Below are 12,178 nucleotides of genomic sequence, written 5' to 3' on the forward strand. Positions count from 1 at the left end.
TGAGCCTGTATGCCTGTGTATTCACAGCCAAAGTGCAAATACTTTGTAGAGCCACCTTTTACCACAAGTCTCTTATGGTAGGTTTCTATTAGTTCAGCACATCTTCCCACTCAAATTTTTTCCCATTCTTCAAGGTAAAACTGCTCCAGCTCATTCAAGTTAGATGGGTTGTGTTGGTGTAAAACAAACTTCAAGTCATGCCACTGATTCTCATTTGAATCGAGGTCTGGGCTTTGACCAGGCCATTGCAAGATACTAAATGATTTCCCTTTAAACCACTTCAGCGCCCCTTTAGCAATATTTTAAGGGTCATTATGCAACTGGAAGGTGAACCACAGGTCAGTCTCAAATCTCTGGACTGAAACAGTTTCTCCTCAAGCATCGTCATCTATAAAGTGCCTTCCATCTTTCCTTCAATCCCGACCATTCTGTCTGTGCTGATGAACATCATACTTCCACCACTATACTCAGTGATGATGTCCTCGAGGCGAGGAGTTCGCCATGTGATACTTTGCAAACAATTTTCTTTAAGAAACAGCTTTTATTCTACTCTTTCCTACAGCCCTACTCTATGGAGTGTATATTGGCCTAACGTGACAGATAATGCAACACTTTGATCGAAGATGAACCTTAATCGACTAATTACATGACTTCTGAAGTATCATATTTAGGGATTTCACAGCAAAGTGGGGTAATACATATGCACTCAACTTTAAAGTATTTACTTAGTTTTTTTTCCCATTTCATCCCAACAGTCAGGCAGTACTTTGTTCAGGCTTCTAAATCAAAATCCAAATCAATTTTAATTCTAGCTTATAATGCAACAAAACAGGACAAACACAAGAGGGATGAACACTTTCACAAGGCACTGTATGTTACTTCACCTTTACTAAACATAATCTCAGTCTGCTTAAATTCTGACTGACGAAACTGACGATTTCAAATACTCTCATTCAAATGCAATACGAAAGGTTGTCCTGCAGATGTCGCCATTTTGACTGTATCAAATGCTTTGAAACAACCATTTCAGCACGACTGCTTGATATTGATTTCAGGCTTTTACAATATTCTTCTTGCGTGGGAAATTTGAGGTTACATCTGGCAACCCCTGTTCTCTGATAACATGACATGGTGTAATTTTGTGTAAAAACAAGGGTTATGCAACACAAAATCAACTGACACTATAAAGGCATTTATAATGCAGGTGGATCCTGGATTATTAACTGATCTTATAGCTCTGTGTCAAAATGGAGATTTAATAACTTACATGTTGCATCTCCCCCAATTATTTTTCGTTCAAATAAATTACCACACAGAAAATTATTACAGAAATTTAACAGAAGCAATATGCCTACAACATCACTACTACATAATGTGGTAAAAGACTAGTGCATGATTGAGCTCAGCCATGTCAGCCTCATTGCCCCCTCACAGGGTAATTAAGAATGGTAGGGGGATATATGTTTCTGACAAGGAAAGTGGAGTATTTATTTACAGCCAGACAGAAATAAAAACAAGTGGACAGCAGAGTGATGCTTCTAGCAAGAGCTTGTACAGCCCTTCAGAAAACCGTTTTAGCTAATATTAAATTCTGCAATTGTGAAACTGGTAGCAGTATCAGGGCATTGGCAGACACCATGTATCATTTCGGTTTAATACACAACAGGACACCAGTTTCTTGTGCACCAACTGCCACAATGTTGCACTCCAAACTTAGGCACAAAACAAAATCTTTACAGATTGATGTAGAGGGCACAAGTCTATTCAGTTCTCAAACTACAGACCAACCCAGGCCAGGTCCACATTATAGTCATTCTCACTGCATCCGTCATGTTACACTGAGGTTTCAGGTTTTCCAAAATTTTGGATCAGCATCTAGAAAATAGAGTACAACTGGGACACTCTCTACAATAAACATATAAATGCATAAACAAATCATGAAAAATAAATGCTGCCATGGTGTATTGCTGATATGACAGGCATGATGAGTAAGGAGGATGAATGAAAGAGATGATGATTTAAAGGTTAAGCACTTTATAAAGCCTAAGATGGTAAAAAAGAATTGATTTGGTATCTGACAGCCTTGCGGTAAATCTCAGAAAAATGTGTTGGAATGTCAGTAAACGTCTGTGGACACAAACTTAAATATTTATGAAGCAATATGCATTTGGCTTTGCCCTACAAGGACAGATGAAGAGTACATGTGAGGCAAAGTAGAACATCGCTGTCCATCAGCTAGTTTATCCTTCGACATGCCTCCACCTCTTTCCAGTATGTCACAGAAGCTACAACCTTTCAGTCTCTCACAGTCCTGGGTGGCAGCTGCTGTTTGTAGATGCCAGCCAAGGCTTTGGCAGCACTGTGGATCATCTGGCGTTGGGTCATACCCGTCATGGCTTGGTGCCAGTCTGTTTTGTTGATGTTAGGCAGGTTACGCTCCAGGACCTCACCCACTGTGACGATCAGACCAGACCAGCGCAGACTGTAGTCAGGAGGGGTCAGGGACTGAGCCTGCATGAAGGAAGGTAACAAAAAGTTTGATGAGCTGCTGGAGGTTTTAGATGAAGGCATTCTATTGCAGGAGCAGGTATCTGCACTCATCAATAGCAATAAATCAAGGTGAAACTAGAGTGGCTGAAAATTGAAGTGGTAAGATGTTGTACTACTAATGAATGCTGGATACCAGTAGCAGGGATTTTCAGACTGTAAAATATTAGACTTGTCAAACAGCACACAGATAATATGAGTTGAAGGGTTTTATCCCCAACTACTTTGAACAGGATAACCAATGTGCTTTTCAGTAACAGTGATGAAATTACTGTTTTGATATGGATATCAGTCATAATAAAACACACCATTACTTTAGAGAGATGATCCATGTGTATGACAGTGTACTGCTGCTAATCATATTTCAACAATTTCTCACAACATCTCAACTTTATGTTCAAAAGCTCTGTGGCTATAACACCATTATATATGGAAAGTGATTTTTACCTGCTGAACGTGATCAAGAGCCAGGGGAGTTGCCTGGGTGAATAACTCGATGCGGATGCTATGACCAGGGTCCTCCAGGATTAAACAGCCTATGTCAAACCACCTGGAGACAACAAGATGATCCTGAAAAGTCATGTCTTTTACATGTTTTGACGCAAATCAAAAGTGAAGGAGGGGAAAACACCTGTCCCACTCACGCACCCTGAACATCGGAGCCCCTCAGGGCTGTGTGCTGAGCCCTCTGCTGTACTCGCTGTACACTAATGACTGTTTGTCCACATCAGACTCTAACACCATCATAAAGTTTGCTGACGACACAGCAGTGGCGGGTCTGATCTCCAACAATGACGAGGAGGACTATTTGATGGAGATCACCCACCTGGAGGACTGGTGCAGAGACAACAACCTCCTGCTGAACGTCAGCAAGACCAAGGAGCTGATCGTGGACTACAGCAAGAAGCAGCAGATCGCATACCATCCACTCAGGATCAGTGGGACAGAGGTTGAGAGAGTGGAGAGCTTCAAGTACCTGGGTGTTAACATCATGCAGGACCTGACGTGGTTCTATCACATCACCCTGGTGAAGAAAGCTCGACAACGTCTCTACCACCTCAGACGCCTGAGGGACTTTAAGCTCACTCTCAAGGTGCTCAGGAACTTCTACACCTGCACCATTGAGAGTGTTTTGTCTTGGAGTATCACCACCTGGATCGGCAGCAGCACCCAGCAGGACTTCTTGGCCTTGAGGAGGGTGGTCTGCTCGGCTGAGCGCACAATCAGAACCACCATAGGGAATCATCTCCTTCCATCTAACCCTATCCTCTGTATCTTCTTCTCTCACAACAACCAACTTCACATCCTCAAACCTCTTCTTTGGTGTTTTGTTGTTCTGTGTGTCTGTGTGAGAGTTTTCTTCTTACTTGTCAGGAAAAAGCTCAGCAATGAAGTTTTCCAACGAAACCACTGGCTGCTTCTCATGGATCACACCACCTCGACGCAGACTGTCAATGCGCTCTTGAGCTCCCTGCAGACAGGGACACAGAAGGACAGACAGACAGCATTTAGCTTGTTGTTACTAATTTTTTTCTCAAAATGTAAATGAACTGTCAGTTTTAACCACACCCTTGATCTTGTTTTGACTTATGGCATAGATTATCTGATTCATTTTTCAAATAGCATTTAGAATTACAATGATGGACTGCAAAGCATTTCCCATGAAGTTTTTGTTGGAAAATGCTTTTCTACAAATTTCGTTGTACAGCTGTGCAATGACAATAAAGGCTTTCAATTCTATTCTAAGTTCCATTACAGTAGATGTTTACCTGATAATGCAGTAACTAAATTTAAGGAAATGATTCCATTATTATTTACTTCAATGCCATATGCCAACACAATAAAAGCAGCTCATCTAACATTAGTTCCAAACAGGTGATCTAGTTGATAGGAATGCAGCTCTACTGTGTACCTCACTGTTGCCCCTCTGAAAAAGAATCCATCCCCACTACATTGTTCAAGGAAATCTTTCCTGTAATTAACACTATAATATTAAACATCACCAACTATTCAGGCCTTTATGGTGGAATAGCTGCTAAGAAACCACTACTAAGGAAAAACAACAAGCAGAAGAGATTTGCTTGGGCCAAGAAACACAAGGAATGGACATTAGAACAGTGGAAATCTGTGCTTTGGTGTGATGAGTCCAAATTTGAGATCTTTGGTTCCAACCACTGTGTCTTTGTGCGACGCAGAAAAGGTGAACGAATGGTCTACATGCATGGTTCCCATTGTGAAGCATGGAGGAGGAGGTGTGATGGGGGTGTTTCGCTGGTGTTGGGGATTTATTCAAAACTGAAGGCACACTGAACCAGCATGGCTACCAAAGCATCCTGTAGCGACATGCCATCCAATCAGGTTTGTGTTTAGTTGGACCATCATTTATTTTTCAACAGGACAATGACCCCAAACACACCTCCAGGCTGTGAAAGGGCTATTTGACCAAGAAGGAGAGTGATGGAGTGCTGCGTCAGATGACCTGGCCTCCACAATCATCTGATCTAAACCTAGGTAAGATGGTTTGGGATGAGATGGACCACAGAGTGAAGACAAAAGGGCCAACAAGTGCTCAGTGTGTGCAAAGCTGTCATCAAAGCAAAAAGTGCTAATTTAAAGAATCTAAAATATAAAACACTCTGGTTTGTTTGTTGTTTACAACATAATTCCATATGTGTTCTTTCATAGTTTTGATGTGTTCAGTACTAATCTACAATGTAAAAAAATAATTAAAATAAATAAAAACCATTGAATGAGAAGGGTTGTCCAAACTTTTGACTGGTACCGTAGTTTTGGATTCCACGGGGTTCTGGGTTAGGACTGATATTATTTTCTTTGTACATGCTCCCCTCAGGTAATATTTTTAGGAAACAAAGCATAAATTTTAATTGTAATTCAGATGACACACAGCGGTATTTATCTATAAAGTAAAATGAAACCAATTAGTCAAACTCTGGCCTGGATGACTTGCAATATTCTTTATTTAAATTCAGACAAAACAGAGGTCATGATATTTAGCCACAAACACCTCAGAAACACACTGTCTAACCAGGTAAGTGCTCTAGATGGCATTCTCTTGGACTCCAGTTCTACTAGTAAAAACCAAGTTATTTTTGATCAGGACATGTCTCACATAAAGCGCATCTATAGGACGGCGTGTGACAAACTTTGTATCTTGTCTCTCCTGCAGTTTGTGTTTGTTCTCTCTGCAGGTGTCTCTGGATCTGGAGCTAAAAGTGTCTGATCCACAGTCACTGGCCTCACCGGCCTCAAAAGTGTTTATTATTATCTTTCATATAGCTTGTCTCCATTGGCTATCCCCATTCCAAAGCAACCTAGTTTATGGACATATTGCAACATTTCTGTTTTAGATTTACAACTTCTGAAGGTCGCACTAACCTTGACACCAGCTGCATAGCCCACAGGCTGTGGGGCGATGTTGGACTGCCCAGGCTCTCCAGTGACCATGGCCATCCCAAAAACCTCCTGGAAGGCGTCTCTGACTGCCTCCACATTCATCTCCTTATCTGACGCCACCACAATGTCAATGTCCCCGCCAGACTCTGGAGAGCAACAATATAGAAACATTAACTGAGGATATATAAACATAAAGTCTCTTTTACTCCTTTACTTAGAAGGTAATGTAGTGATGGGGAGAGAGCAGGTTAACTTACTAATGTATGGAGCCATGCCAGGATCCAGGGTAGTGATCATGGACTCCACAGAGTGCTTGGTTTTGTCCAGGACTGTCTTTACTACAGAGTTACCTGCTACTCCCTGAGGACATACACAGACAGCACACATTATGCAGTGACAGAAAGTGACAGCCTGATATAGCATGCCTCTTCCTATTTTTTGCCCATTTCATTTTTTTTACAACTACTTGATAGCGCTGCAACAGTAGATTGTAGCTCGTCATATTTGACTGCTAGTTATTTTACTAGCTTGTAATGGCCTGCGTCACCTTCTTCGCTGTGGTGTGCAGGGGAGGTGGCATTGGGACTTGACTTGCCAAGAAACTGGCCAAACTGGGGAGCGCAGTGTGAAGGCAGTGACAGAGAAAAAGATGGGAAGGAAGATGAAAGCTACGTATCATGGACAACCGCTGTCTTCCTCGCTATGTTAACCTGAGAGAGCTTAGGAGGACATACAGTTATGTCCCTCAAAATGCTAAGGGGGCAGCCTTGGATGCATAAGTAAATGAGTTGTCAAATAGCCGATTTGCTGAAAAAAAAAAAAGAGACATTGTGCCCTCCAAATGTGAATAGGCTCACAACCATGCGCTACTCAGTGATAGTATTGTAGTTAAATGAATAGATTTTTCTTTTCTCTGTTGCTCTCTTTTATTCACTAACGCCTAATGTTGCCTGAGCATTATGTCTCTTTCTGTAAATGTCTGAAAAAGTCAGTACATAAGTCATTTCCATCTTCCACATTTGATGGGGCGCTAAAGTGTCGCCACCCACATTTGATAGGAGTGATGATACCTTGAAAAATCCCCAGATGCTTCCACCAGTGTTGGTATCTCCAGACACTCTGGGATCCTCCTGCTCCTCTGGGAAAGTGATTGGAGACCCAGTATCTAATCCTCCTGTCATGGCCGGCTGCTGAACCATGGGGTTGGACGCTACACCTGGAAAGACGGAACACTTTCACACATTAATAACAGCAGAGTTACCATTTAAAGTGCTTGCTTGCCATGTGGAGTTCAGTGTCTAGTACTTCAGCAGGTGGACAGGGACAGGAAGAGAGATGGATTGAACTGACAACCCTGCAAGTGGCATGCAACCTGCTCTACCACGTGTGCCACAGCCACCCTACGTAACAACGGTACCAACTTTGACCTCTTCTTTGATTTTCCCATTTTTGTCAAAGTATACAAAACTGCAAGTCACAACCCGCAGTCCATTATGTCCCATGAGTTTAAAGAAACTACACCGTTTCTTTTCTATCAATTTCCTATTCATAGATGACACAGTAGATGGAAAAATATAATAGCACACAATCGATTGCAGACCTACACTTCTGTTTGAAATATTGATAGAACAGTTCTCTAACAGTAATAGACTAATTTGAATATGTACACTAGCAAAAAAAAAAAATCTGTACACTTGATCTTTTCTACAGTTTACTAAACAAAAGTGCAAACCTATAGAAGACACATGAACATAAGGATTATTATTACTATAAATTACTATAAATAAATAAAAATACTAAAAATACTGCTAATACAATATACTTATGCAAAAACATGAAAGGAAGATCAACCTCTACTGCGCAAAGTGGGTGCCCAGTTAAAAAAATACCTTGCTCTTACTGGATAAGATTCAGAGAACAGGGCAAGACATGCGCAAGATAACAATGGTCGTTGCCTGAATCTGACCTGATTCTTACGACTGTGTTTATATTTTTTATTATGCAACAAGTTTGCTTTACTTTCTAAAACAGTTCAGGTGATTCATACTAAATTTGAGCTGATATATTCACTTCTTCAAAATGCATGAAACTATGACACACTTCTACAGTTTCAGGCCATAAATATTGTCGGAAATAGAGACATCACGAAAAGGCCCAAAATGGTGGACATTTTACTTCTGACTATAACCAAATGATGTATTTTTTTGCACCGTATCTCCTGACCCAAACTAGACAACACAGAAATTCTGATGCCTGGAGCATGCGTTCTTATAGTTCCGGATTACAATACTACAACCTCCTGAAAAAAGAACCCCAGTTCAACACGTTGACATGTAAACAGCGTGTTCCTGATAAAGCAGTGCGGCTCAGACCTGGCATGGAAGCAGGACTGGAGAACGTTGGCATCAGCGGTGTTTGCGGTGTTCGACCAGCATGGCCTCGTGTGATGTCATATCCTGCACTCATAGAGAAGCTGGACACGGGGGGGCCCACAGGTGGGGCGGACATGCCAGGAACCGGAGCAGGAGGTAGTCTGATGGAAGAGGCCAGAAGTGGCAAAGAGGGAGAGGCAGAGGGGGGGAAGGGAGAGCTGCTGGTGAAGGGTGAGGCAGAGGGAAATTGGGAAGAGAGGGAAGGAGGTGCAGCCACAGAGGTGGTGAAAGCAGGAAGGGATGGAATGGGGGGCAGAGATGTAGAGACTGAGGGCAAACTGATGGAGCTGGTGCCTGGGAGGGTCAGAGGACTGGACAGACCTGAAATGCAGAAAATAAAAAAATAAAGTTACACCTGAGAGACATTTTTCACTCTGTCCCCAGAGGAAAAAACTGCAGTTTTCACAGTGGAAACCCCCACAGTGTTCAAAGCTAGACAGGCCACATCAGGCCTGGAGTGAACAAGGAGTGTGCCGTATACATCTAGAACGTCAAATGCTCTTCATAGTACAGCCCTCTGGTCTATTCACACAGCAACACTTCATAGTCGCATCTTACCAGCAGGGATTGGTGGGGTGCTGACTGTGGCAGCCACAGTCAGAGGGGGTGTAGGACTAGCAGGAGGCGTAGTCTCAATTCCACTTTCTTCCATCATCTTCTCAGCCGTATACCTAAACTTCAGCCCAGAATATAGCTGGAACAAAATGTTGGGAAAAATGAGAATGTGTGCAAACTGTCGCTTAGATAAATAATTCCATTATCTTTCTAAAACAGCAGTGACCAAATGGTCTAACATAAGCAGTTTTGGAAATGGCAGACGTAGCATGCACTGAAAAAACACAAACAGAGTAAGGCGAAAACCCAGGCACACAAAGCTTGTGCCAAAACAAGAACAAATCTAGCTTTAACCTATTGACAAGTTCTGAAAGAGAGGATGGCGAAAGAGAGTGATGCAGAGTCAGCCTGTCAGGGCTTTTCAAACATGAAGCAGTCAGTCAGGGAAATAAAGTATGCAGTTAGGTGGGTTGGGAGGCATGAAGCCCCTTGAAAAGTGTTTAATAGTTTGGTGGCCTCTGACACACATAACACGCTATAGATTGATCAAAACTGTTGCATAATTTAATGAGATTGCCTATCCGATTGTAAACATGTAGTGAATGACTGTAATGAGGAATCAGGTTTCTTGTGTGTTTAGCTTTAATATTTATAACCACATCTGTTCCTGACTTACTAGAAGTTTTGTAATTAAGGATAACTGGACATTGTTCACACTAGCGGAGGAATCAGTTCTAGCAACTTACAGCAGATGATCACTGATCTGCAATGTAACGGAGAACACCTAATCACAACCTGTTGTACACAGTGGAAGTCATGTATAACTAATTAGAGACGATGTTTGTCCATTTTTGACCTGACACAACTGAAACCAGGATATTTTCTATTAACTTCCTAAGACCTGGCGTCCACATATGTGGACATACTTTTTTCCCAAAAAGAATAAGTAATAATACTACTACTAATAATAACAACAACAATAACAATACGAATAACAACAACAATAATAATAATAATAATAACAATATAAGTATAATATAAATATAGTATAGATATAATAAAAATAATAATCAGATATTAGATGTTATCCAATTATTATATTTTTTGGTTACTCCTTTTCCCAAATAACTACAAGAAATCTAAAATACAAGCCCAACCAAAGCTCGAGTGTTCGGAGGTTAAGCATAGGTGGAAGCAACTCACCAGACCAGTAGGTCAAATCACGGCTCCCTACTAAACACACTAAATGACAAACTGGTGTGACAAATTCTAATTTTTAGTTGCACTTGACAGATGTTTGTTTGAGTCTTGGATCATATATCTTTAAGTGGTTTTGATTGCAGCTAGACGGCATAGAATCTAATTGAAATTAGAAACTGTTAGTACCAATGGTCTTTCCACAATCGGTTACAGGAATTCAGTCACAGTATGCTGCCAGCTCAGTTTTAGCCATTTTGTGTTTCATGTCACCTTAAAAAGGCAAAAATGGACCCAATTAGTTCCATGTAGTGAGGAACATTAACCTTTGCCAGATATCCTGGACTGAGGTATAACTTCGGGCAAACAGTCTGACATGTGCACATCTAACATACACTGACATTCCCTTTTCTTCTTGGGTGCATATACAGGGTTTCTGCAGAAATCAGCCAGTCAAATCTAATGCTTTTTAATGCCATTTTAATGCTATACTGTCAAACTTTTAATGCCATGACCGTGAACTCAACAAATTTCATGGGTTTGGGTTTTTTGTAAAAGATGATTTTTATATGAAAATTGTCCCTGCATTTCACTATTTCTGAATGCGGAAACCACCCCTGACCACCCACGGGCTGCAGTCATTCTCTGAAATCCATGTTTTCTAGCCATTTTTGCTGGAATTTGCATTTCCCAGCTCTCCTCCACCCGGTCCAGGCTGGACAACACCCTCGTGTTGTCCTGCTGCCCTCTGTTTAAAATTTAACTAACTTTTCAGACTTTTCTTCAAAGAGACTCACGAACTAAAACGCGTCTTTTTTCAGTCGTTAAGCACCACAGCTCTGTTCAAGATTCATCACGTTAATTCCCCAGTCGATTAAAGCACACACACTTTTCTCGGGTAAAGACAGTGTTCCAATAAGGCTTTACTTAACTTTGAAAGCAACGCAAAATGGAAGTGTTGGGAGTTAGAAATGGATCAGTATTACAATGCTACAATGCTACCACTGGCAGCTTTTTTGTACACGTGTGATCTACAAACCCACTTAAGTGGAGCATAAGAGAATTAGGAGCATGGAAAAGCAACGCGCAGACCCTTCTCTGATCATGAAGACAAATGGTGTCAGTGTATGTATCCATTCTTTGATAATTTACAAGAAGTAGCCTGCCTACTCACCTGCTAGCTCTACTAGCTCAGTACACCCATGAGTGATGAACCACTGACCCACGGTGATGACGTCGTGTGTTGCCACGTCTGCTGAGACGGGAGCTCTCCGGCGTGACTCCTCCCACTAACGGGAGCACACGGACAAATTTCGTCAAACCACGTGACTACCGAAACAACCCAATAGTATGTCTGCAGAGCCGGAGGCAGCACGGGAAGGGCTGTTTGTTTTATGACGTTTTATTCGTTCAACGTTATAAACATTTGTATTTATGCATGTCAGGTAGTCATAGAGCTAATTTACCTTTGTGTGTCTGTATATTTAACTTTTATTTTTATTTAATGTTATTATATGAAATAAATATATATCTGCCTCCAGAGTTGTCCGTGTGTTTTGCCTCTTTCCAACCTTTCAGATTGGGCTATTTGAGATCTCGACACCACAAAGACACTTACATGATTCCATTATTTTTTAACCTGATAATTTCACAATTTGTCCAAATACAAATTGTTAAGGAATTAATTCCAGGCTTCTTCATGGAACAGGTATTCAGAACTTCATCAACATAGACCGTCAGACGATAACCAACAGAACACTTCACTTCCGTGTATCGGTGCACATCTCCTTCAGAATAAAATCATGTCTCGAAACACAATGAGTAAAGGCGTATAAATTTCATGTTGCTAAACACAAATCTTAGTGCTATTTGGGTGAATTAAACCTTTAAAATCTTAGGTAGGATATGAAGTAGTACTGTTGTGAAACCAGCTGGTCCTACAGCAACAACAGCAATCGTAGTCATTAAGCTTGTAATTACTGCGTTCCGACCAAATGAAAGCCACGCCTTACAGATGTCCTTTAAACATTTAT

At 41.2% G+C, this 12,178-nt stretch overlaps 1 protein-coding gene across 1 annotated transcript; it reads right to left on the reverse strand.

The window, feature by feature from the left end:
- Positions 1-784: 784 nt before the first annotated feature.
- Positions 785-11,477, reverse strand: prrc1 (proline-rich coiled-coil 1). The gene is made up of 9 exons (XM_023273075.3): positions 11,320-11,477; positions 8,952-9,087; positions 8,334-8,714; positions 7,032-7,177; positions 6,219-6,321; positions 5,944-6,107; positions 3,915-4,018; positions 2,995-3,097; positions 785-2,511 (listed from the first exon to the last, which is right to left on the reverse strand). The coding sequence occupies exons 2-9, from the start codon at positions 9,046-9,048 to the stop codon at positions 2,296-2,298; spliced, it is 1,314 nt and encodes a 437-aa protein (XP_023128843.2). The 5' UTR covers positions 9,049-9,087; positions 11,320-11,477; the 3' UTR covers positions 785-2,295.
- Positions 11,478-12,178: the final 701 nt, after the last annotated feature.

This window comes from Amphiprion ocellaris, chromosome 17, assembly GCF_022539595.1.
Source record: "Amphiprion ocellaris isolate individual 3 ecotype Okinawa chromosome 17, ASM2253959v1, whole genome shotgun sequence".
Taxonomy (NCBI): domain Eukaryota; kingdom Metazoa; phylum Chordata; class Actinopteri; family Pomacentridae; genus Amphiprion; species Amphiprion ocellaris.

Excerpts from the sequence above, each read along its gene's own strand:
- prrc1 (XM_023273075.3), bottom strand. The coding sequence starts at position 9,048 with ATGATGGAAGAAAGTGGAATTGAGACTACGCCTCCTGCTAGTCCTACA. Across the intron at positions 8,715-8,951 it reads CACCCCACCAATCCCTGCTG|GTCTGTCCAGTCCTCTGACC; the intron begins GTAAGATGCGAC and ends TCTGCATTTCAG. Across the intron at positions 6,108-6,218 it reads TGGCATGGCTCCATACATTA|AGTCTGGCGGGGACATTGAC; the intron begins GTAAGTTAACCT and ends GTTGCTCTCCAG.